General features: G+C 45.4%; 1 protein-coding gene across 7 annotated transcripts in view; it reads right to left on the bottom strand.

Annotated features, from left to right (window-relative positions):
• The window catches only part of MOB2 (MOB kinase activator 2), a 128,527-nt gene that overhangs the window by 14,924 nt on the left and 86,037 nt on the right, over window positions 1–27,566 (bottom strand). Inside the window, exon 1 of one of the 7 annotated variants that reach the window (XM_035327437.1) lies at window positions 21,902–21,981. The exons of 4 other annotated variants lie outside the window; for them this stretch is intronic. In XM_035327437.1, coding sequence (XP_035183328.1) covers window positions 21,902–21,966 — 65 coding nt within the window. In that variant the 5' untranslated portion in view covers window positions 21,967–21,981. Of the gene's footprint in view, window positions 1–14,246; window positions 14,398–17,900; window positions 17,948–21,901; window positions 21,982–27,566 lie in introns of those variants that run through there. 2 more of the 7 variants (XM_035327440.1, XM_035327438.1) reach the window with 2 other exon arrangements.

The raw sequence follows: 27,566 nt of genomic DNA on the forward strand, positions 1-27,566 counted from the left end.
AGAGAGAGAGAGAGAGAGAGAGAGAGAGAGAGAGAGAGAGCGCGAAAGAATTCTGCTCAATGTGTCTTAGCACTTACATGTCAGATAAATGCAACTCCAAAGCAGCTGGACAAAGAGCTGCTATGCAGCACCATGGTGGAGGTCTACCAAGGTTAGCCCAAAGCCTGCCTATCAGTGCTTGGCTGCTAATTAAGGAAAGAGACATCTTTAGGGAAACTACAGAGACAGCACTGAGCAGCTTTCATTGACAGGTAAACCAGAGTACATACTAATCCTTCAGATGAGTCCCAGGATAGGTTTGTGTGTGGTTGGTGTTAGGCACTCAGTTGAGTATGATGCCACAAGCCAAGTCACGCCCAGGAAGAAGTTTCAGAGAGGGAGAAGGGATGGGAGATGGCACAAGAGAGGTCGCTCACGTGAAGCGTCTTAACAGCAGGTTACATTAACCAGCTCCAGCCAGAGAGAGAACATTCCTTGCTGCTCCTGCTGGGTCCCGTACTCAGCCTTGTGTTCACCTGAGAAAACACAGCAGCTGGAAGCTTGCCTGGGATCTCACTGGAGAAAGAGACGTGTAAGACACCACCACCGAGTAACAGGCCCCCTGGGCCACGATGATCTTTTTCCTGGACTAACTGCCTCGTTAAGATCGAGCGCAAATGCCAGTTTCCCAGGTTGCTCTGTCAGCCTGTCTCAGTTAATCAAGATCCTCCTCTAATCTCTCTCTCTCATTTCCTTCTTGATCAAATGCCCAGGAGTTTCTTGGTCTAAAAAAACCTTATTTGGAGCATCTTCAAAGCACCATCCAGGTATTTAGTTTTAAAACCATAGGAGGAAAGTATTATTCCCCTTTCATACCAGAAACTGGCTGTAAGGTTCAAAGTTTATTCACTGTACAAACACTAAGGACTTGCTTCCATTTCTACTGATATGGTTTGTTTCAAATGAAGCACACGGGAAGCAATCTGATTTAGCTGAAGACGTGTCAGGGACACAGTGTCCAGAGCACGGACATGCTCCTTAACCTGATTTAGTTCACATCGCTTTGGAATTGTACCAGGCATCCACGCTTTTGGTATGTGAGCTGCATTTATTACAAGTCTGATCACACAGGGGACACCCGTGGTTTATGAAATGCCAGACTTCACTAAACTGATCATGCATTTTAAGATCATCTTTACCAATTCAGGAGTCCTTTTTCCCAGAGGGAACCAGCTGTCCAGCACTGCTTTAGCCCTATCTTGCTGTCTCCAGCAAGCTGGGCACTTTCTGACACCGTTTCGAGAACTGCAGCCTTCTCAGGGTCAAACCACAAGGCTTCAGTCGCCATCTCCTACACCTTTCACACCCAACTCTCTACACCCTGGGGTGAACGGCCATTTAGTTTTTCTTCTTAAAATACAAGTCACCGGTGTATTTTTTCTTTTTAATGTGGCAAATCCAAGTTTATTTTGTTTGCTTCCAGAAACAAACACCATATGGAAGAGTGACTTTAGAAAGTCTTTAAAGTCACTTTGAAGTGACTTTAAAAGAGTAAAGTAATATATATATATATCCTACCAAAAAACATGATGGCAAGGAACCAGAGCTGTAGGCAAATCTTTTTGCCCTCTGCTCTGGATCCTGCACCAGTTTCAGGTCCCAGCCAGGTCTCAGTGATGCTGGCTTTCTCTTTGAAAATCGACAGAGCAGGTCCAGCAGGCCTTAAGTGGCGAATTTCTCCCTGCTTGCAAACTTCAAAACTCACAAGGCACCTCAGGTCTGTGGGGATGAACATTGCCACCGATTATGAACCTTGCAACACAAAGACACTTACTTTGCGGTTAATATTTGTTAATAACTGCTCTTATTTATTACCCAAGGTTAACTGGTCTAATTCCAGGAAGCACCAGCAAATTTAGAAAAGAACATTTCTCAGGTGTGATGATCTAGCTGATGTATTCAGTGCTGGTGAGAGCAGAGTGAGAGCCCGAGGTTCACAGCAATGCATACAGAAGCAGCACAAAAGGAAAAATCTGTTTTAAGGAAGATCAAAACCAAGATGCCCACAGAATGTTACAAAATATAAACAAAACATACCTAAGGTTTTAGGGGGCTGTTTTCAAGTATCTAGCTTATGCTTTACAATTTCTATGGTTCACAAGCAGGAAAATTTTAGGGTTGAAATGCTGCTTTCCTGACCGAAACACTGTCATGGGAAACAGCCTTCTGAGAATGACAGTCTCCAACAGCGACGCCGTATCACACCTCACCCAGGTGTTCCACCAGACTGCCACATTACTGCATGTATCAAACTATCTCTGCCTTTGATTTTCATCCTGTAATTTTTTCCTTTCTTTCTGAAATACCATGTTTTAAAATATCCTCCACAGATGAAGCATTACAAGGTACTCTTGCCAAAACCTACTTTCTCGGTAATCTGAGGATGGGGGTTAGCTCCTTAAAACACAAGCCAATGCAGAATTAGAGAGGCAGCGAGCCAACATTTTAATGGTGGCCAATCCTTATGACCACTTTCACGTTTTTACATCTCGCAGTGAATAGGGGGTTGTAATTCAAAATTAAAAGTATGGTGGAGGTTTTCACTGCAGTTTCTCTCCACTTCCCTTCTTGGGGTAAGGAATCACAGGCAGCGGGTGGAACAGGAGAGCAAACAGAACATCTGAAAGTAAAAACTTTGAATCCTCATGCTCTTTCCCTCTAACGCGCTCCCCCTTTGCAGAAAGGAAAGAACCAGAGCTCTCAGCCATCCTGAAGGCTGCAGCTTTGCAAGGAAAAGCAGGCTAACTGCTCCCAGCTTTGCTTATCTTCTATTTTTTCCATAGCACTTTACCGGAAATAAGTTATCAGTTAATTTCTGGTCAGAAACGCTCTGCGCAAGTATGGGAGCCCAGAACCTATTCATGGCAGGAAGGAAACAGTTTTATGAGCTACAATGTCAATCCCAGCAACAACCTCCCAGCACGAGCAGCGAAGCAGCAGGTCACATCAGCCACAAACTCTCTAACTCTGTTTTCCAACCCCAGCCACCCCATCTCCCACAGCAGTCCTGTCTTTTGCCCTCTGAGAGGCACAAGCACTGGCAGCTTAAAGGCTGCAGTCACCTTAAAGTCACCTTCTGGGAACTCAGCGCCTTTATTTGTCTGTATAGCAGGCACGAAAGGAGGAATTAAAAGCCTTGTTTGAACTTCACTGCCATTGAAAGTGAGGGATGGTGTTTGTATTTCCCTCTTCCTTTAAAACCATACAGATTTAGTATCCCTGTGGAGAATTTTCTGCAGTCGCAGGTCCTGTTTTAACCAAGACCAGCGCTAAGCCTTCAGCGGAAAACGCCACGTGACAGCACGCCAGACCACGAATTCTGGACGTCCACGCACACGTTCAAGGCTGGGAAAGAAAAGACCGTCAGCAGGGGAGGGGAGACTGCAAGGTATTAGGACACAAGCCCAAACCCACTGCATCCTGCAAGACAATTGCTCATGGATTGCTGTGGTCAGACCGTTTCTCCAGGGGCTGGGAAAGAGACTATGCACTTCCAGACCGTCTCCGCTCCCATTTCCTCTCGCCCCAGGTCTCTGACAGACCCCAGGACCCCAGCTCCATTCCTCCCAGCTGCTGCCCCGGGTCAGATCCAGGGCCACGTTACGGCACAGCTCTAAGGGGGCCGCGCCAAATAGAATGTCTTGGGCAGCATTTCTGGCCCTGCTCCTTCATTTTTGTTCTGTTTTTCAAAGTTACTAATAGTTTACTTAAGGGGAGGAGGAAAGAAGAACGTACCCTCCGTGCCAGGGAAACTTTTTCTCCTGGATTCTCAGAGTGGCTCTTTGCCTTAAAAGGGAATCTTTGCTTGGCCTCCGGATGCTGCGCGGCGCAGCCGGTGCCAAGGCATGGCAGGCATGTTAAGGACGACAAGTGCCACAACCTTATTTCATAATGCTGCTTCTCAGCACAAAGCCCAAAACACTTCTGCGGGGCCAAACTCAGTTCCAGCTGGTGCTGCTGGCAAAGCGAGGGGAACACGGGGCACCTGCCCAGGCCGTGCCTCCGGCTTCCCTTCCCCGGGTCTCCCACCACCCCTCTCCTCTGCCAACTTAGTGCCTGCCCCCCCTGCTGTGGCAGCTGCGTGTCATTTGCCTTCTGAAGGCCACCAACTCCCCGAGAGGTGCTGGTGGCTGCAGGACCCCCCCTTTTCTCCAGAGTGCAGCTTTGGGAAGAACAGCTACGGGGGCAAGGCTGGGCTTGTGAAGGGCTCAGCTAATTCTGCAAAAATGCGCAGCGTGCATTCTTGTGGTAACGCATGCTGCACGAGGGCTTCTTTTCCTCTCCGGGCGTACCTGCCAGAACTCCTCCCCGACCAGGAGAGGGTGCCTCTGACCTCCACACTGCCTCCGCGGGGGCCTCGGGGTGGGCACTGCTTGCTCTGGTCCTGGCCCCCCCAGGCAGCAAGGGAGGGGGCAGAGCCCCAGTGAGACGTGGCAGAAGAGCAGATTCTTTACTCGTGACGCAAGTTAGAGGGACTCATTCACCAGCAGGAACGCAGAAAGTTATCCTACCCAAGCAACCACCCTGTTCTTCCTTTTGAACTGTTATTCTACCTCCGTGCCAAAGAGCCCCCACGTAGCCAAACCAGGAGGTGCCAATGGGAAATCTCAGCAAGGTCCTTTTCCCCAGAGACTTAGCACAGGTCAGCTTTTTGGTAATCTGAGGATTAGGAAAATAAAAGGACACATCTTTCCTAATATTTATTCTCAAGAGCTCTATGTAGAACCAGATCAGGGCTGTGGTAAGAGATGCAGTAGGTCACAGTGTCAGTGTTGCAACAATTAATTTACCCAACGCTCAGAACAAGCTACGGAGCACAACACTGCGTCAGAGGTGCCAGAGGCCCGAGCATGTGACAGGCTCAGGGTGGTGTTTCTTCTCGTTGTGGTGGTGTTTTTAGCTCTCCAGCTACAGGCGAGCTCTGAAAACAAAGCAAAACCTGAGCAGGAAGGAGCAAAGGGCTGCTGGAGAAGGTTGCACTCGGGATGCCCTGCCCCATGCGATGCCTCCTGCCCCGAGCAGGGCCCAGCACAGGGCACGAAGGGACAGGAGAGGCTCTGCTGCCATGACTCTTCAGCAGCATCTCTGCCCAGCCCTTTCACAAGCTTTTTTCACAAGCTTTCCAGCTGAAAACAAGGGCCGGAGCGCTGGGCTCTGGGGTTTGTCTTGTTAACATGCAGCTCATTCTAGTTCCCAGGCACACGCTCCAAAGCTGTCAGCCCCAAGATAAGGATGCTCCTGTATCCTCGCCTCCCTTAGAAGAAAACACCATTTGCGTTCTAGCAACACAAACATTTCCTTGCCCTCCTCCGAGGGGCGTGCTAAATATACCCCGCACTGCAGCTGGACAGCAGGAACAGGACTCATCTCACCAAACAGATAGCTGCGTATGTAAATGTTTACATGTGAATTGGTTCTCTCAAACCCTTTTAAAGTCAGCAGAGATTAATAGCTTTTTCTGTATACTGGAAAACATCTCAATCCAAGGCAGAGATCCATAGCGTGGCTTGAAGTTCTTTACTTAAAACACACGCAGGAAGGAGGAGGACCAAGCTCAGAGCAGAGAAGAGCTGAGATCCAGAGCCTACCGCTGTTCAGGGGCTGTATGCTGCAGAGGGAAAAGCTCTCACAGCAGGAGCTGTGAGAAGGAGCCACAAGAACAAGTGACCTGCACCAAGATTTGAATGCAAGCAAGTTTTAGGGTGGCTCTTAACACCTTTTACGCTACGGAGAAGGCAAATATAGGCCTACCAGGTTTGTTGTTGTGTTTTACTCAACATGATTTGGAATTCTGGAGGCCAGCACAACTGTTTGCAAGAACAAGGAAAACGTAAAACCAACCCAATTATCAACAACAAAGAAAAAACCCATACCTCTCAAGGTTTTGCATTTTCTTTCAACCTGCAGAATGTAAGACATACTGAAGTAGAACCGTGGAAACTTAATTAACATATCTATTACCTGTGTGCTTTCAGACATGTCTATTAACTTTGGCAGGGTTTTTTTGTTGTTACTTTCTCTCCTGCAATCTTTCACTGGAATACACATAAGTAAGAGCTATTTTGACTTCTGCATTACGGTTAAATTCAAGTTCTGGCAGCAACCGCTCCTCCCAGCCCTTCCGCGGCAGCCCTGCTATCTTTCCAGGAGAGCACATGCAGTACACTTTGGTCCACCTTTGCAGGGAGGGAGTTCACCACCAGCGCACAGGAGCCACTGAAGACGCTGCTGTTATCTTCCGAGCCAAAGGCAGTTTGTAGAGCTGGCAGACTGCAAAGCTATCTTTTTATTTCCAAACTGAGCAAATTTGATTTGGAAACCTCACAGCCTCGTCAACGTGGGATTTCACAATGAAGCTTGCACAGAGTTGCTTTTCAGGGTAAAACCGTGCTTTAATAGCTAGGAATTATTTCACCATGGCAACCTGGCTTTAGCACGCAGACTTCTTGCTATACAGCCCAAGACACACAACTGCAGACAGCCTACTCTGCTCAGAGCACCAGGGTGCAGACAGGTTTGTCTTTGTATGGTTCTGCTTTGCTCACTGCCCTTTTCCCACAAAAATACTCACCTACCAGTACTAACTAGCTTTAGGTACCACCATAGCCTAAAGAAAACCTACAAAGGAGGTATGTCAGAGGTGCGAGCCTAGCTCACCACCTTACCTGTCCTGCAAAGCACGGTAATGTCTGATGTACTTGTAATCTGAAATAATTCTCAACTCTTACAAGTACAAAAGTGTTTTATGGTATGTTTTCTAACTACAGTGTACAGTACAAACGGCAGCAATATGGGCTGCGTGACGCAGTCCCCAAACAGTTAATGGGAATACTCGCTCCCAGTCGGTGCTGTCCACTGATAAATCCTTTTCAACGTGGTGCAACATGTCAGCTGGCAGCTGAGCGCAGTCCCAGAGGCGAGGAACACTGAAGGGCTGTCTTTTTACTTCCGGCAGGACAGGGCAAGTTACGATTATTTAGGCATAAAACGTGACTTGCATTGGAAGGCTACATTGGCTACTTTGGTTGGGAAGAGTGAAAACAAGTTCTGCCCTCTGTTTTGCTACTTCCTTACATATACAGTTCCACCTTTGAAAACATCATCTCTATGTAATCGCTCAGTAGGCAGGATTTGAGCAGCTGAATCCTTCAGATAAACAGTGCTTCACATCTACAAAACTGTAGAAGGATTTATTAGGCCAGAAAAGCACTAGTGCACCACAAGTGAGAGCACACTTAGAAACACAGCTGGCAACCTAACTATTATTTCAAATATCTTAGTCTTTGTGTAGGATCTTAGGTAAACAATATAAAGTCTATTGATATAGAGCAGGGGCAAAATTATAGGCTGTCTTCAGGACTGACAAGCAATTTTGCATGCCTGCACCCATGAACTTACTTGCAAAGCATTTGCTCTGGCACACAGCTGTGAGTTCATTTACCTAGAGTCATTAGTTACTGAACAGGTTGGGCACAGAAATACCAATGTGAAAAAGTCCCATGTGAAATTCAGATCCACTGTTTGTCAAGCTTGACAAACTCATCTCTTACACTTGAAGTGAACTATAGCATTTTTATTAGAAAGAACATTTAATTGCTAGGAGTTACCACAGTCATGGTCACTCAATGGTAGCTTTCAAAAAAAAATCTATTATTTATCTCTTTTTCTTACTATTTTTGCTTTAAATGTAAATCAAAGTTAGTTCAGGGAAAACCCACCTCTCCTGGCACACCTCTGATGAGATTTTGCAATAAAAAACAGTACCTTTCAGTCTTAATATGAATTGTCTTACTAAAAACAAACAAACAAACAAAAAACACAGAAGACAAACTATCTCCCCTCACAAGGTAAGAGAGAGTTGAAGGTAAAAGGAATTAAACCATTATCATAATTGGATAGCTTTCATTAACAAATAATATGTACAAAGCATTCACTAATCTAACCATTAGTTAATTTTTAAACTGCGTTGCAAAAGAATGATGCAATGCTGTCTGTTCAATTTTGTCATCAATAATACAGCCCGTTCAACAGTTCCTAGAAGATCAAAATTTTGCTTTATGTACAACAGAGGAAGACTGATCTATTTAAAAATATACTCTACAGAATTATGGGTCAAATAAAATTATATTTGAATGAATGATTGAAAAAATAGTAGGGTGAATAATAGTTTAATTACTGGTACAGTTAGATCAACCACTGTTAATTAGCTTATGAGACAGTAGTGATTCCTGACTCTAATTTATTACTTTTCAGGATACTCCAAGGGAGACTGAAAAGCTTCGGTAGAAGCACCTCTATAGACACATACTGATCTATTAAGAGACCAGAAAAAAAACACAAGAATATAGATGCATTCAAACTTGTAGCATTACCTTCAAGAACTTGCTTGCTTATTCTTTTAATTAAACACTGAAAGCACAGGAAAGGAATTGGTTAAGGAAGACTAGTAATTTTCCAAACCAAATATTAGAATTAGATGAACGATTGTGTGATGAATTAGTTTTGCTCCCTTGGCTGCACGTGCAAATGGCAAGCAGTATCTTTAGCTGCTGCTGCTCACAGGGACTTACAATTAATCACTTCACACAAGCAGAGACTAGTATTTAAGCTTCTTGCTCAAAACACAACGTGAAGTCATGCTTTATAGCAGCTTGTCTAACCCAGCATCACACCTCAACACAAGGGGTGGTCATGACTAAACCTTTTCAAACAAGGCTGTGTGCTTGCCTGAGAAGCCCCGTTTCAATTCCTGGCAGCAAGGGGCAGATCACAGTCGTTTCGCAGGGATGTAGCCATGCCTACTGGTGCACAGCTGTGTTAGCCATCTCACCCTGAAGAAATGAAAGATGATCTCCTACGAAGGAGGAAGTCTCTCTCAAGAGAGCAGCTAAGTATCATTGCTGGGCGATCGAGTCTCAACACTTAAATCCCTACTCAAAAATCAATATGAATCCCTTTCAGAAAGCTTGTAACTCAAGTCAGTTAACAGATATAGTTAGCTCACCTGCTAAATAAGGTGTGGAAAAAAAAAACACTCATTTGATGTAACAAGACAGGTTTTGCATGTTGAAAAACAACAGAAAAACAAGTATTTCAATTGAGGCAACACAATTTCCCCTCTGTCCCATAAAGATGGTCAAGACCCTATCTTTTCCCTGAGCAGGTCAGTTCTGAAGAAAATAAAAAAGGCAGTCACATTGTGACCGAGGACTTTGTATAATGAGGAGTCAGGAAGACCTAGTTCAGCACAAATTTCCTTTCTCCTGTCTTGCCAAATGCATCCTGATGATTGTCAGCGTATGTCCCTGTAAGCCTCTGCTGTTCTGAATCTGGGATACATGGCCACATTGGCCTGAACAGCACATTTGGATAAGTGGCTAGTGTGAGAGGAGCTACCAAGGACACGTAACATCTTTTCTGGCATTGAAGTTACCATGAAGAAGCCCAAGGTACCTTTCCTCCTTAATTCTATCAGCTTTGTATGGCATGATGGGATTTTTTTTTTCAGGTATTAAGCTGTTTAAAGAGTTATGTTCTGTCACTACCTGTCTTTCTGAGCACAGCCAGTTGCACTCACTGACAATTCTTTTTTTTTTTTTTTTTTTTTTTTAATTAAAAGGAATTGGAGACATCTACAATGTTCCTTTCACCAGGGAGCATCTGCTATAACCAATCCCTGTCATCTCCTACACTTCTGTTATTGAAACAAGTGTAGGAGCACTAAACAGAAATGAACTTGGAAAATAAACATTTTCAGGCAAGTTCAAACAGCCTAGCTTCAGTGCTAATAGGCTCCACTAACTTATACTAGCTCTGGAGACACCTTAGCGGGTTATTTCAACACACAGAGGAATTTTAGCATTCAGTCATCTCCCTCTGGCTATCTGTTCACCGGATGTAGGACACACAATCAAAATACAGCTCGATGTTGTAAAATACCTCTGAATGAACAAAGACTGGCTTCTTCATTAAGCTAGTACACTGTACATGGCTTACCAAGGTTCATAAACACACTGGGATTGTGACACTCCTGCAGTAAACACCAGTGACAACGATTCCAAAGAAATGGAGGAGTGCCTGGCTCACAGGTCTAATGAGACACAGCCTCCTCCCAGAACACAGCTTCAAGTCCCAAACTCCAGAAGGAGACCAGGCTGTTAGATGTCTTCTACAGAGGTACCTACAGCTTGTAGCGGTGCAGATTTTCAAGCACAACATGAATTTCACAGCGACTTCGCTACCTGCACGTAGCGCTGAGGGACTCTGAAGGGCCTGGTGAGGCCGCGGGGCCTACCTTCGTCAGGACCTGCTCTGTCACCGTGACAGGACACTTGGGTCAAAGAACCATCTCCAAAAGCCCATCTGTGCTTTCCAGTGCACAGCAGAGCCCTAGTGCCTAGCCATGCTTTGCCAGAGCACGAGATGCTCTTTTGCCCTTTCTGAGCCGCTCAGTGCGAGCCCAGTGGCTGCCGCTGACAGGAAGCCATCTCCTGCTACAGAAATATTCGGTGAGGCACTACAGGTCAGTTTCTGATGTCAGTTGCCCTGAACCATAAACATTTTGAACTATTTTGGTACAATGGAAAGTTGTGGGAGGGAGAAAGGACAAGAACAGGATAAAAATAGCTGATGTGGTTCTGAATAGTCTTGCTTGTGAGCCCCTTCACCTCCCTCTCTACTCCCTCCCCTGCTCAGATCTGTGCATTAATCAGATTAGTAACACTAAACACAGCCCTCACTAATTACTTGTTAATAGTGCAGGCCAGACTAAACTGTTGGAAGACATTTCAACCTAAAAAAAGATAAAACAGGATTTATTTTTTAAATATTTGCCTCAGCCCTGCCGATACACCACAGTGTCATTGACAACCAGCCTCAGCTGTCCTGGGCCATGCGAGCCAGTGGAAGAGAGGCAGCCACAGCAAACCCGCTCTGCTTCTGTCCACATGTGTCCTGTTTCATGAACATGCTTAACACTTAGTATTTCTTTTTAATTTCAAAGTGTTGAATGTAACAACATATAGCACCTTCCAGGGTGCCAACACAAACATGTCCACTTATCTGTGATGGAAGCAATCTTACCACACTATCACTGAAGAGAAATTCTTGAAAAGTGACTGTAAAAATTCCACTTAATTAGTGCTGCCCACAGTAGGCACATCTACACAGGAAGGGTGCTTTGATTCTGGTTCGGTTTCCAAATCAATCCCTGCACATTGCTCTAAATTGGGAAGCTCTCCCATGAGAAGGAATTTAGTTGCCTATTCCCACACTCGTCCTGGACGATGTATACACGTAAAATGGACTGTACTTCATCAGAAGTCATTAGACCATGACATCACAACTCTGCAGCCCTCATCATTCCTCTTCCATGACACCGTATCACCGACTGTTAGTCAGATATCCCACAGGGACTAGGTTCCACTGGAGGCTTAAAGGGATGAGCATTGACAATGAAGCTGCACGATGAGTATTTTCTGAAACCATTCGTGCAGGACCTGCAGTGCCACGGCACAAACACTGCAGTTCTGAGCTGCACTTGAGTGTCTGAATCAGGACTCAAGCTCGGACATGGGCAGTGAAAACCATGTCCACATGTCACCAGCACACAGCTCTGAGGAGCTGCGAGTGCATACCGCCAGGGACCAAAAAGGGGTCCCACATAGCTGAATTTTGAGTTTTCCTTCCACTGCTGCTGTTCAAAGCCAGTAAAAAGCACACCACTGCAAGGAAACTAACAATAATGAGCCACCTCACAAAAAGCTGGAACAATTAGTTTTTTAAAAATAGAATATTTTTTTTGCATTGTTCTTTTTCACTTTACCCCTTCCGCCTCTCAAGAACCACCAACTTGCAGAAAACAAAAAACAGAACAATTGCATCCATTTTGTCACGTTTTTTCTTCCTTCCCAACCATAGGGTGAATAATTACATATAATTCATTACAGGAGAGGGAAAAAATGAGATCAACATATTTCAAAAACATTTGAAGTGAAACGAAAGCCCTAATTAAGCACTGGGCTGAAGAACACACATAACTTCGTCTCAGCTATGCTATTAATTTAAAATGGGAGATGACACTTTTCTAATGGTATTTTAATTTCTTTACATCATTAGAAGTGTGTAGTCTTGGTCCCATCCCTTAAAAGTTAAATAGTTTGCTAGCCCATGTGATGAAAGATACTAACATCTCCAGAGTTCTTCATAGTTGAATCACTAATAATTTAAAAGAGTATTAAACCTAACAGTAGCTTTCATAAAAAATTAATTACAAAGGCTGAGAGCGCATCTGTTGCTTTTGTTACATTTTTTGCCCTTTCTGGTTCAGCTGTCTTTCCCCGCACTCTTTTCAACACTTCCCAGGTGCTCAAGTCTGCTGCTGCTTCTCGTGAATCCCTTTGTTTCCCTCCCTGCTTCCTCCCAGTGCCAATTTCTCCTTTGGCAAGTGTTACTCCCCTCGTACGACACACGCGTGATTTGGCATCAGCAGCTAGGAGGGCCTGGACCTACACCATCAGCTAGTGAAAGCAACAGGAATGTCGAAAGTTTCCAGAGAACTTACTTACAGGCACACACAACTCACTTAACTACTGTGCAATGGGTTTGCTACAGAGGAAAGTCATCCTGGCTAAGCATCTCACTGGAACAAGTGAGTTTTATAAGTCACAACCACTAAACCCCTAAAGACGGTCAGCCACTACAGTAAGTGCAAGATTCATCTGACTTCACGGCTACAACATCCATACCAACAAGTACACGCTAGTTACACTGTTTACCAGGCTGGCAATGCATCTCTGCATTCGGCCACATCTTCAAGCTCCCTGCTGTTCTCTACCAGAAACAAAGTGCACAAAGCTCAGATGTGGATGCCTGCCTTCAGAGAAATCCCTCCACAGCTGTCCTGAGTCAGGTCCCACTTGTTTTCTTTCACTATCTCTAGGCTCCCCCTTTCTTAAGCACCTGATTTCTGCAATAAGCAAGCTTTGATTAGACTCAGTATTTACCTGGGCTCATAGCCAGTACCTGCACTCTTATGCTGTCTGAGCTCTTTGCAAAATCCGATGAGTTTTTATTTTACAGAACAAAAACTAAAGAACAGCAAAATTAAGCAACACACATAGGGTCAGATGAGGCAGCTGAAGTATATTCTAGAAGAGAAATAAGAGAACCAGTCCAGCATCTAAAGAAAGCTTTTGTGAGTTCACATTTCTAACTCTACAGAACTCCCTAAATGGAGATAGTCCAGAATGAAAAGACATGAAAGTAAACAAAACTCCAAAATACTAATCACTACCACCTAGTAACAGCTTCAGCAAGACAAAGGTTTGCTATTAATTCCCAAGGCCGAAATATGTCACGTACAACAGCAACTTTTTCCTGCTTTCACAAGTTTTATAGCATACGTAGAAAAGAAACCTTGGGGGAAAACGGCAAATAAATTCTGCACAATTTCTGCACGTACTCCAGTTGGAGGAGTCAGGAAGAGCTTTTGTTACACATTTGAAAAAACGCGCACTGAACAAATCCAAGCGATGTTTCCCTGCTAAGCTGCAGGAAGTTACCTATACTTACAGATAGACGGCCACGGATGCTGAACAAAAGGTTTGGCACCACTTCCCTGCAGAGGCACCCATCTATTTACATCTGGGAGCGCTGCCAGCAGAGCAGCTACCAAAAACTTCAAAAGGTTCATGGCATGAATAGCAAGCTGCCGGCCAAGGGGTTTTATGATATGGCCAGCTGCGTAACACCGTATTGAATGGTGCCACCCCCAAAAAAATACAGAAAGGGTGTATGTTAAACTTGTTAAAAGCTGAGAAAGAAACCCTAAAGAATTCCTTAAAGTGATGTTTTCTACAGGGAAAGAAGCGTGAGTTAGGTCAGGAGCAGCTCCGAGCGGCTCTCTCCCAGCCGCCCTGAGATGACGATGGTGCCCTCTCAGCCTCAATAACCGGCTCCCCTACTCTTTTGGGGCAAGGAGAGCCGAGAGCCCCAGGGGAAGGGCCAGTGCTCCTGGGGACCAACACTTAGCAGCAGGGAACGGGGACCACCTAAATCAAACCGGAGCAGGGACGAGGCTCCCTGGGGGCGCGGCGCTGCCGTCCCCGGCCAGCCCTGAGCCATGGGGGCCGCAGCAGGACGGGCTCCGCCCCCCACCCCCGGCCCCCAGCCCCGGCTCCCCCCAGTCTCCCCAGCCCTCTCCTTACCGCAGCACCTTGCCCACCGCCTGCAGGACCATCTTGCAGCTCAGCCCGGCCTTGGGGCTCGGGGCTCGGACGGGCCGTTCGCCGGGGAGGCTACAGTGATCCCCGACCATGGTCCGGCGGCAGGGCTCGGCTCGGCGGGGCTCGGCACAGCTCGGCTCGGCCTCTCTGCCGCTCTCCGCCCTGGGCCCGGCCCGGCCCCCGCCCGGGAGCCGCCAATGGGCGGCCGGGGGCGGGCGGCACCGCGGCTCCTCCGCCCGGCCCGGCCGGGCCCAGCCCGGGGCCGAGGGGGCGACTGCGGGGAGGGAAGGGCCCGGCCGCCCGCCTGGCTCGGCTCCGCGCCGGCCGAAGGGGCTGGAGAACGGGCGGGGGCTGCACGGGGCGGGGAGCCCCGCCGTGGGGGCATCAGCTGCGGAGGGGTCTACGTGCGGCCAGCACGAGGCACCGGGCTGTGAAGGTGGGGATGAGGGGCAGGCGCTTGGTGCCAGCCCGCGACGAAGCAGGGTCCCCGAACACGAGGTCTGTCACCACACAACGGGGCCTTCACACCACGAAACCGCCTCACCTGCGGGCACAAAGACTCGAAGGGCACCACGCGGCCAGCTCCTCGGCCACGCCACCCAGCGCAGACTTTTCTAGAAGGCGGCTGTGCCCACTGCTGGCCAACGCGGCATTTAGAGCCAAACTGTGACAAAAACACAACAGACGTGGCATGACGCGGCCGAGAACAAGAAGCCCTGAGGGTGCCGTGCATTCTGACACGCCAAGACCAACCTGGGACATCTTGGCAAACATGCCATGGCTTTGCCACTCTGTGTACGATGCCTGCAACACCAGCTGCACAGGACAGCACTGTTCACCAAGGGAACAGGGCCAAGCTCTCCTGTCCGTGTGCTAAACTGGCACCTTCGTAAACAGAAGGCCGAGTCCTCTCTGTTAAACCCAGCACAAACACCACCACTGCCACCGCCAGCACCTCCCTCCCTCGCTGTGGAGGAGACAGGAGCGTGGCTGCTCTTTGCACAAACCCAAGAAACTACAGCCGCATGATGCAACTTGGAGAAATATGTGCTACTCCGTCCCAAAGCATCCACGCAAGCAGCAGTATTTCTCATTGACGTGCTGCTGTCTGCTAGTCACACGGCCAGGCCTCCACACCTCCCTGTGAAGCAGGAGGTATTTTTATTCCCACCTTCCAAGCAACCCATTTAAGACAGGGTCCTAATGACTTCACTGATAGCACACAGGAAGCCCACAGCTGAAAGTAGAACAGAGCTCAGCTTTCCAACTCTGAGGTCCTGTGCCTCATACAGAAGATTACCCAATCTCCAAAAAATCCAGTGCCTACTCGGGCTTCTCCCCCAGTAACACCGACCACTGGTGGGTGGCAGTCCTGGCAAACCCAGGAAGGACACCTGCCAAGAGGGAAGTTCCCCTCTGTCTGTTTGTTCACCAGTGAGATCTGCACAGAGATAATTTTGTTTGTTAAAAAAACCACCCTAAAAACAACAAGCCTGGGACATAAAGCAGCTTAAGTTCTAATGAAAGTCTGTCTATCCAAAGTAAATTCAAGAAAAATCCAGGGGTCAAACCAAAATAAACACTGCTCTGCGGTGTACGGTTGTTAGGAGAGCTGGCCTCCCTGTGACTCCGAGGGCTGCACATCTCTCCAGAAACACAGCTTCAATGACCACGCATGGGGGCCCACGTTTAGGGACTGATGCTGTGCCATCAGGACCAATAGATCGTCTGAAATTAAGTTTTTAAAGCTGTTAATATTGTCACTTTGACCTAGATAAGTGTCCCACTTCTCTACCCTGTTAGCTCCTGCATCAAACCAACACTTACTTTGCTCACCAGTACAGCCCCGCTGCACCCCTTCTATAGCCTTTCCTCCACCTCTCAGGATCCCTCCTTTCAAGCAGCACCCCGTTTTGGGATCAACTGCATGCTGCTTCACCTGTATCACTAGATTTTATGCAAGTTGTGGGACAATTCAGTATCTCAAAGTCAACTTTAAGTGCTCCAAAACAATAAAACTGAAACAACTTTATTATAGGAAGCACAACTTAAGCACGTATGCTTTATTTATAGGGCATCAACACACAGTAATTTAAAACACGTGCAGTGTGGATTCTCACATTTTAAAAGGATTTAGAGCATATGTGCAGACACAGACGGGTTTACTTGAAAGCTGCTGCTGCCAGAAAGAGCAGTACTCTATCTAAAAGCAATGCATTTATTTGAACACAACCACTGGTATGATCTTTATGCATGCATATTCTGAAGGGAGCATATCTGCATTTCCTCAAGGGTGTGTCTTACAGCTACCCGATAGCCAGGCTATTTACAGCCATCACTAGCTTCTTTTTCACTTGCTTCCTCAACACCCCTGCACGTAGCAACTGCTGGGTCCAACCTTAGAAACAAGTGGGTTTCAACAGCAGCAAAGTGCTTCTTACACACCCGTGCCGGGCTTGAAAGATCGCGGGGCCACGGACCGAAATCATCAAGGAAACCCTACTGCAAGTACCTGTGAGTGGACCTGCAGCTGCTTTAGCTGCAGCAGAACAGCACCATCACCACCCACCCTGGTGAATCAATGGCACAACGCAGTTTGGTGGGAAGAGCAGACCCCATTCCCCACCATTTACACAATACATACGCTTATTGCACACGCCTGGAAAGTCTTCTACACCAATCCTAACACTATCAGGACAGGAGAGAGAGAAAGAGCTTTGTGGTCAATGCCACTCAAACTTCTTGTTAAAGCTTAAACCAAGCCAAGGAATGGTATTTAGAAATTTTATGAATAATGCTTTGTTTATATAACGATTTTATAAGCAGCAGTTGCACAATTATATATTTATTTGCCTCTTTTAGGCTTCCATAAAAATTAAGTGTAAAGCAGCCACCGCAGGGCCACGTGCTAGCATCCAGAGGTTTGGCAAAAAAAGCAAGTTGTATCAACCCAGACAAGCCAACAATGTCAAGGGCAAAAAAAATCGCAGCCATTATTTTGATTAAAGTACTCAGCATCTATATGTAAGAAATGAGGCCTTGTAACATCAGACTGTAAAGTTCTGTTTTAAATTAAACTGCAATTTATTGTGTGTCCCTGCCTGACATACAACATTTCAGTTTTGCTTGCTAATTAGCCTTCTGTTCAACTTCAGTGCCCCTACCACTACCTGGCCAAGCACCCTTTCCACTTACCTCACAGTGCATCCCCAGTCCTCTGGAACCACTCAGTATTAGCCATGAAAACACGTTATCCTCTAGCTAAGCAATATTTAAACCAAGATCACATCTGCTCTCCATTTCACAATCCTCCCACAGCAGCAAAGATGGCACAAGCAGCTCTGCCCTGTATAGGCAGCAAAGACACGGATTTTTGGACAGAAGACAGACTGAAATCAGGCCACTTGGTTTCAAAAAGTGGTTTGGAGGTAGTCACAGCAGAGGGGAAAATAAAAGATTTCAAGGGTATGCCTTCAGCTCCACTCTTGAGATGATAGCATGAGAAATTGCTCTTCCGGACCACACAGAGTGCTGTGATAAAAGCATTATCAGCAGTGGCCACACACGTGTCAGAAAGTTCGTACATAAAAGAGTGAGCTTAAAGAGAAGCACATTTATAAGTGACAAGATGCCTACATCTGGTGCTTTACTGAAAGCTCTGGTAACATGACAGGTCAGCGACCATCATCCGGCAATAAAACACCTTCAGCCTCATCAGCGCTGTGGGTTTTTTTCCTGCAACACGCAGAGAAGAAAAATGGTACATGATATTCTCACCTAATCGATAACCTGAGAAACAAGCAGTCAGTCACAGCAAGAACACCAGATACCTCAAAGTATCAGTAAAGCTTCACCAGGAACTCCTACGAGTTTATATGAAGGCATTTTGGAAAGGATGCACAAAATGAGAAGAATGTAGGGGTTCGGACCAACAGAAGTATGACTCTATTAAAAAGAGAGAGAAGAAAAAGGAAAGTGAATGCCGCTGTATGCACCAAACACAGAAATCGTGATCTCAAAGGTATTGTATTTCTGGCATGTGTGTAGGCACATCTATTGTTTTGAAATCCCCTCAAATGTCAAGTTAACCCAGGTTCATCAAGAAGTGTACAAAGATGAGATGTGAAGAACATGAAGGTGTTGAAGGAAGCAGCATTAATAGCAGCTCAGCAGGAGATATTAAACTCTGCCTGCACTGAACAAGTACCCAAGAGCTCAGACTCCCCAGTGAAGTGATGTGAAAAAGAGGGCAGAGCGGAATTTTATCACCTGCAATCCAGTCAGCCCCAAGTGACAGAGGCCAGTCTGCACAACCTGCAGTCAGGACACTTGTTTCCTGAGCAGCTCTTCCAGGCACGTCTGTAGCAAGGGGAATCCGAGTCAGTGAATTGTCATGGAGCTGGGGACAGGCGGCAGGTCCAGGCCTTAGCATGGAGCATCGCTGAACACTTAGCACTGCTATAACAGTATTTGGTTTTAAAAAGTGAGTAACCTGAACCCTGGGCAAGTCCCAAGATTACTGCATTCTGCTTAAAGTTTCCCTGCTTTCAACAGAAAGTGTTCTTTGCTTTCTGTGCTGAGCTGAGGTACCCCACTGCACAGCACCCCATTTCAGGGACAGATGAGGCAGCCCCTACCTTTGTTAGGCAGTTCATTCCAAAACAGCAAACACCACAATGACGGGGCCTCACGAGGCAGAGCTTTCCTCTTACTAGTTTGCAAAGCAATATGCTTGGCATGACTAACCAGGGGAACAATAAACTGGAAAATACTTGCAGATTAGCAGCTCAAACCTTGCAAAACTATCTTCCAAAGAGATGAAATTTGCTAGGCAAAAGCCTGGCGATACCTCCAGGTGATACTGAGACTCAAGAAACAGGGCAAAGTCTGTCTCTGAGGATGAAAACCTTTTCTTTTTCTTTCAGTGGAGTAGGAGGAGAGAAGAAAATGCAAACAAGTAGATATGTGCCACTGGAGCTGGGAAGATAATGCATTTATCATTATGAGTGCCCAAAAGGATGCTTTTTGACACACACAACTCACAGAGTCAGAGGTAGAAGTTGTGTCAGAGTACCTGTGGGTAGGCTTCATGGGGGGCTCAAAGCACACTGTAAAGCATGAGATGCTCAAGTTAAGCCACAGTAGCCACTGTTGTTTCCTTCTTATAGATAAGAAGTGAGAATTCCATCCTGGATTTTACTCTTCCTTCTATTTTCTTTCCCCAATTTTGAAGTTTGAATAGGCTGCACTCCAGGGAAGTGTTAGTGCAATATGCATTTGATACAGCAAAGCTAAAATGAAAGACTCCTGTTCTTCTCCTTCCCTCCCCCAAAATATGCTGGACCTCCAGCTTCATATAAAAAGGCAAAACTTCGAAAACTTGGCTAACAAATTCTCCCTGGGGATTGTTTAACATATTCGGACCTACTTGCTACACATACACAGAAGTCTCCCTGTAAGTGTTACAACACAACTACTGTTTTCACAGACTTATGTAAATATGGCATGGAAAACAAAACCCTAATTGCAAATTGGCACGAAACTCTAGACTAAGGAGTAGAAGTTGCAATCAGCACAGGAAAGGAGGCTATCTGTGTGAGCATGGTTATTGGTCAGGACTATCTGTGCTTGGGTGGGAAAGGCAGAGAAGGAAAAAGGGGAGATGCTGGGAGTGAACTTGCAGACTTTTCCCAGACAGACAGAGAGCCGCAAAGGAAATACAAGTTTCTCTCCATCTTGGTGCTAAGAATGGCCTCTTTTCAATACAGCAAATAATTTTATCTGGTAATGTCACATTTAGATGACAGCATGGGGGGAAAAACAATTCAGGAAATAAGCGTGAAATTTATTCTAGGAGGTTTTTCTCCAGGCACGCATTATAAAATATGAAGCACACAGCCTACATTATGTAAGATTAAACAGGGGAAACTATTCATTGTAATTCCTGGCACTTACAAAATAATCCCTTAGCTACTACTTCTAAAGAGCAGGGCCACAAAATCCAGAAGTCACCAAACTGACTTGGTTCACACCCACACCAGCGCACGTTTGCATTCCATGTACGATTCAAGACGCATACACTGCAATTGGGTTTCCTAACACCCAGCACAGACCAGAGCCAGCAGTGGGAGGCCAGCAACAGCTTCTGGCACACAAACCATGCCATGAAGCGCCCAGCTAAAAACCTTAAATAGTTCAGATTTAGAGAACAAATGAAAGCTTTCCAGCAGCAGCCCAGCTGTGCAAGTGCTGCTGGCATTGCTCAGCCCCGAGGAGAGGCTGCTTCCCAGCTTCGAAGCCAGACCTGTTGGGTTGGTGTGTGTGCACCCACGTGCCTCCCGGATGGACACAGGGCTGCTGTAATGAGTAGCTCGGCACAGACTCACCTCTGCTGAAGTGACAAGGCTGCATTTCAAACAATCTGGAGAGCAGAGGCAGGGACATCCTTCCCTTTGAGGATTCAAACTGAAAGGACTGCTGATTAAGCTTTTTCAGACACTCAAAAAAGTTATCAGCTCTTTCTCGGCATGCAAAAAGAGAGATTTGTAAGTTTTCTGAAAAAAAAATGAAGCTTTACAGGGCAACTCTGGATGCTTCATTACAGTCAAGGTGCTGCACACAAGATGTGCTCACACAGCGCTCCGGGATCTTGGCTGTGCCTGCCAGGTCTGCCTGCCCAAGAGCTCCGCTGTACCTGCAAAGTCCACCTACAGAGGCATGGCCACACCATGCTGCCTGGTGGAGATAACCTGCCTGTAATTTTTGTAAAGCTTGATACAAAAATAGAGTCAGTTTTCATGCTTTTACTTTCTGATCAGTTGGCTTAAGTGCATTCACTTACCCATTTGATGTGAACCTCACACTCCATTTTTTTCTATAGCTAGATTTACACCTTTTTCCCCTCACAATCCCTTACAGCTCTTGAATGGATGTTTATTTACTAGGAAGCAAAGGAAAGCAATAGCTGACAGAAGAGCTTGGCTGTTCTGGTTAGACAAGATTGTCATTTGTCATGTTTTAGTAATGCAATAAGAAAATGAGCCGTGCCTGCTCTCAGGAGCAGAAGGTACATTTAAGGAGCAAGAAGGTACAAGAAGGAACATTTAAGGTACAGGACCAAAGTTAAGGACAGTAAACTACTGTGTCCCCCAAGTTCCCAGTTCATTCTGTATGAACTTCACTAAATCTGTCTCCATCCCAGTTCCACTGCCCCACCCCACAAAAAAGAAATTACTATAAACTACTTGTTGGATGCCTCGTTTTACATATTTTAACTAAACACTTGCTTCCAGGACTTTGCTCATGAGTACAGAGACTAGGACAAATGAGTGATAATGTCAAATACAATGATTCCTACTTCACTACAGAGAAATACCATTACCACAAATGTGGCAAAGCCACTTTTTTTTTAATGTTCGATGAAAAATGCTTTATGACTAGGAAAAGGCCCTCAAACAGAAGCATTAATGCTAGGATACACAGGCAGGCAAGTGACCAAAGAGAGAGAAACACTTTGCGATAACAGAAGAGGGGAAGGAGAACTCTGGAGTAATTAGTGGATGTTTGAGAAGCCCGAGGTGGGAGTGAAAGCAGAGATAAATGAACACAAAGTTTGACATGCAAGTGATACACGTTACCTGAAGCATTTCAGTACTTTTGTAGGTCTCTTATCAGGGAGGTGAAAGCAAATAAATGTATTCATCCTGCACCTTGAGCTACTTCTGCATTTTGAAGGTGCATTACATCCACCTGACAAACGCTCCAGTACAGTATGTGAACCTTTCTCTTTTGACATTCTGTTCTAGAAAATATTGGAAACCAGGGAAAATACATTGTGTTCCACTATGCAAATAGCAACTTCCCTGTGTAATTATAGTACATCTTGCTGAGAATTGCATCATGACTAGGATGCAACTAAGAGGACAAACATTTAACCACTATTCTTAGTTTGGTACAAAATTTTTCCCACGTTACATGAACGCGTACACACCCGCATATGGGCAGCACCATCAGTCTCCTCATTGTTTTTACTTTAGAAAAGGAACAGTTATCTTCCATTTCAATAGCTTTATTTTTGCTAGTGCTTTAAAACAGGTAGTAACTTTTCTGATTAGCTTCTTGCACAATTACTCTTCCCTTGTCTTTACCACCATTGCCTTAACTTTCTATAAGGAGAGACTATAAAACAGGAATAAAAAACAGGCATCAATTCCAAAATATCCTTAAAACTTCAGGAAAATAATTCACTTCTAAATGTGTATTCATAAGAGGGGACTGTCCAGGAATTCCTCCTGTTTTCACAAAATGGATAGCTGCACACCTGATGAAGAAAGAAACAAGATGTATTTCCAGTTTACACAACTTTCCCGGAAGTACCAGGAAAAAATGTAGCAGATTTTTGAAGATACCATCTAAACTTTGCAAGCTTTTCCATACTTTGGCCAGAAGTATGAAACACACAAAGTTCTTCTGAACACACGCAGCCCTCTATCATTTTCCTTGCACACACCTCTGTCAAAGAGTCAGCCAGCTCAGGGTAACCACACCTGGGCAGCAGCACATTAAAAGACGACACAGAACAGCTAAGAAGAAATTATGCCCTCATAAGCTGACCTTGGTATATAGACTTGCACTCCACGTTCAAGCTTTTGGTAATACTTCAAAATACAGTTTTTCTTTTCTTTGACTGGAAAATGGTAAAATGTAAATTATAGATTCTGCTCACTATTGCTCTCCTACACATTCAGCGTTAGATCTAAAAAAGCATATGAATGCTGCTAAGGATCCAGCTCCAGTCTTCCCCATCCATCCAGGCTGTTAGATACGCATATAAAACTATCAGCTTCAAAAGAACTTACCTTTGTGTTCTGGTGGTATATTAAACTGGAAATTAAAAGTGGGGATCTTAACCTAATTGAAAAATCACAGTCAACACAGTGCAGCTTCTTCAAAGGGCCAGGGAGGAGTGAGGAGAAGGACAAAGCATTTTAACTCTGTGGGGTGGAACAAAACCTTCATTTGCTTCCCAATTTATGTTCTACGTTTATACAAAGAACACACAGACAACTGAATTCAAGTTTTGAAAAGAAACCCCCTTTTATCATAAAAAAGTACAGTTGTGGCTTTTAATGAGAAAACATTCAGAAAATGTTGCTGCTGCTCCTTTTGGAAGCAATAAAGCTATTTTACTCCATAAATTAAGCTTTGCTTTGTTTGCACATGTAAGCAGTCCTGTATGTTTGGGGCCTGACCACGGCTACGCTGCTACACTACCTGCACACCTCTGACCAGCAGTTCCTGTACAAAATATCTTCCCGCTTGCCTTTCCCCGTGACCAAGTTTATGAAGAGCCTAATAAAAGGCCACCTAACTGAAGCAGTATCTGCATCCATCACGACTTGGGTGCATGGCAAAATATAGTGCAGAATCTGAAATACCACCACTGGGCAGTGAAGCTCTGCCATTTATCGGCTGAACTGTGGTGGATGCCCATTGCCTCCTACTCTCAGACCTCCCCAAGCATGCTCAGTACTGCAGACCATGAAATTCTGCTCTGCTCAGCACAGGAGGGAAGGCATGGGGGAGGGAGACCACAAAACAAAGATGGTTAACGTCCTACACTGAAGGAAAAGCGACAAGGAATGGTGCTTTGCCGTTTGAGGATTCAGTAAGTCCTTTCGGAGCCAAACCTCCTCAGATAAAATTTTAACCTTTTAAAGAGACAGCTGAAGAAGGAATAAATTGGCACGGATGCAACACATAGACAATGTGCAGCTCCTTTCATCTTTTGCTTCATCTTCTCTGTTAATGGCTTGTAAAGTGGCTTTAAAGAGAAGCTGAAATACACAATACTTAACACAACTTAAAATTTAATAGCAACCAGATCCGTGAGGTAGGTACCATCAGCATTGCACATCCATTCCTGGGGTTGACTTCAGCTATTCTAATCTTGTAGACAAACTAAGTAGTTATGTCCCCACTATGGTTTTTGTAGCTTTCATATTCTAATTGTTTCACACTGAAAATGTGCTTTTTTGATCCGAGAATATATTCTGCCTATACAAATACTGCACACTAGCAAAGAGTGGCTGCTACTGTAGACAGCACTTCCTATGAAATCTGTGCTTTGCACATGGATTTTGAAAGTCACCCTTCACCCATGCCTCTGAGCTGTCCAAGTAAAACAAGCTATACTGGTTAAAAAATCCATTTTGCCTGTAACTATGCTTGACTTTCTTCCAGTGCAGGTGTACGCTCAAAAGTCTTCTTCACGGCCCAGCCAACAGCCGCCAGCAGACATTTGGAGCACAGACAAGATGCAGGCAGGTAACGCCCAGCTTTTCCCTGGATGACTCACACATTTCCTCCAGCAGCACACTGGGCACCTGCCGGGAGCTTCCCCGAAAAGCCTGATTTACTGGGGTTGCGCAAGTCACACACGCTGCACGTGCAGGGGATGATGCAGCCACCTACCTCCTGTTGGGGAGCCCACAGAAGCTAGCAGCCAGGACAGGGCAGCTGCCCCAGACAGGACATCATCTGTCCATAACTCGCTTCCAGGGGCCCTAAGGGAAGCGGGGACGATTCAGAGTGGGCCACTGAATGAGCTCCCAGACGCTCGGGTGCACCACAGTCACCAGTAGAGTACACTTCAGGGCCAGGACAAGCCTCCAGTTCTTCTCTGCCTTCCATCTTCTTACCGCTGTAGTGAACCTAAGGCTTCGTTAGCTGAAGCACACCTTCCAGAAAGGCATCTGGGCTCAACTTCTACTCTGACAAGAAGGAAAAATCAGTTTTGTTCCATGATGTGTTTGAATAGCTGATCACATCCATTGTTAGAACACACACCCTTTGAATATTTGAAGCATCCTATCTTTAGCATCCTTTTGTTTCCAATTACAAATAGATTATAGCTTTTTTAAAACTTTATTAGCTAGATATCACATTCACCTCTTAACCTTTTTTTTTTTTTTTAAAAAAAAAAAATCTCCTTATGCCTCATTATTAGAAATCTTTTTTTCCAGTCTTTAAATACTGCAGCTCCTTTCCGCCTCTCTAACTTAGAAGGGATCCAAGTGCCTACTCAAGGCAACGTAAGCATGACTGATCAAAAGATTTGGAGCTATTCTTTGAATCTTAATAGGGATGAACAAGCACACGGAACCTTATCTGGATCTTCATTCCCCAACAGATTAAAAGAACATTACTTCATTTAATAATGCTGCAAGGTTAAAACATTTAAGTTCCCAACATTTACAAATTCAGAAAATACTTACATCCTAAGGCACCAGGAAAAAAGCTAGTGCTCGTTATTTGAGCACGGAAAGAAAAATCTATGAAGTCAATTTACTTTCATTCTCTAGACAAAAGAGCTATAAATGTAAGATAGTCCTTGTTTCTTTGGTTTATAAATATTTAATCAGCTTAGTTACAATTAAGACCATTTCACCCCACGTGGGTTGTGCTACCTTTGATTAAAAAACTCAAGGAGAAAAAAAAATGTTTTTTCTTATAAATCCATTTTCTTCACTCTCTCATTCAGTCACAGAAGGGGGAAAAAGCTGCAGCGTGATCATTGGAAATCAGGTTGCAAGAAACAAAGTGAGAGCACATTGCAAAAATGTTCTGCCCTCTTCCAGGTAGAAATAGCTCTTTATCACAGCTTGGTTCCGCTGCAGTCCTTGAATACCCTCGAGCAAAGAGCAGTATTGATTCAAGGCAAACTATCTGACCCGAGGGACTCTGCAGAAAGGAGAGGGGAAGATGATCCAGCCAGAAACTTGAATGAGTGCATCTTATCATCTGCTAATACGGCCATTAGCATGGAAAGCTGCTCAGTTCCACTTTCCTGCCTGCTGTCCCAACGCCTTCCTCATCCTCCCCTTGGGCTCAAAGAGGAGATGGGTTCCACCACCCTTTATAAGGAACACACTCGAGCAGCAGCAAGAGAACCTTCAAAACAAGTTGTACCCCCTGTTCCCTCAATACCATCCTTGTCACACTTGACCAAGGCTACTCTGAATCTGCAGAACTTGGGAGAAAAGCCTATCCATCCCTGAGCTCGCTGAAAAGCATTACCCACGCAACACTCAGCACACTTCAAGGCTTGCTGTGCTGCCTGGTTGATGAGAAACAAAGGGCACACCAGACTGCCGTCGTGCGAGTCAGGACGTGCATGGGTTTCCAGCTTCCACACCTTGAGCCTCTACCGCGAGCAAGGGCTGCAGCTTCCCCCCATTCGTTTATTGCTCATTTCCACTCCAGATAATCAACTGCCAACAGAACCTGAAAGCCCACGCTGTCTCACCATGCAACAAAGGAAACCAGATCATCCTCCTGTACAGCACACATCTGCTTTTGTACCACAACTCCTATTAGCAGACTGTTGATTAAGTAAAACATATTGGCAATGAGAAACAGATCAGCAGCTTGGCATTTGTTCTACTTGTGCAACCTTTCAGAAACAGCCCTGCATTGCAATGAAAGCAACAAACATCTGCTCTGCACAAATATAAATATTAGAGAATCCAAAAGATGCAAAGTTGTTCAAAAATTGGCTGAGTGGATACAGAGAAACCTTACCAGACCATCATTCAGACACTTAAATGAAACGTTTTAATTCCTAAAACCACAGTTACAGTAAACTAGTATTTCCGTAGGGCTTATGTAGTCAATAAAAGTATCACTGATCCCTCCACTGAAGAGTGTTTTTCAGTAGTCTACTAACACAAAATGCTCGTTAGGATCTCTGAAACCCAGCGAGGCATCTTTTGGTGCTAGAGCCAAACCGCTTCCCGTTCCTTCCTTCCTGCTCAGCCCAACTGGAAACTGCATTTTCACAGCGATGGCTTCCTGCTAGCCCAGGAACCAGCTCACCATGGGGTGACTGCAATTGCTTGGTCTGTAGACAAACAGCTGAAACACAGCTACGGATAGAAAGAAGTTGGGAGGTTTGCTGCTGTGCTGTCAGACTGCATACCTGTGCTAATAGCTCCACACACGTGCTTGCAAACAAAACAAAGAACAATTCCCAATGTGTACAACTACATTAGTTCCTATAAACCAGAGTGGTAAGACTGTAAACAGAGAAAAATTACACACAGCTCCTTGATCCATTGTTCCATGCTACAAGGATGTTGTGTTAAATATCACTGTAGGAGGAAGTCAAAGCTGCTCTGGAACACAGGAAAGTACTTGGAGAAACAGGAGACTTGGACTTGAGAGGGGCAACCCGGTCGAGCTGCTCAGCACACTGTGTCAGAACAGCTGGAGAAGCACAGCAGATTCCCAGAAGACACTCAT

Source organism: Oxyura jamaicensis, chromosome 5 (genome assembly GCF_011077185.1).
Source record: "Oxyura jamaicensis isolate SHBP4307 breed ruddy duck chromosome 5, BPBGC_Ojam_1.0, whole genome shotgun sequence".
NCBI lineage: Eukaryota > Metazoa > Chordata > Aves > Anseriformes > Anatidae > Oxyura > Oxyura jamaicensis.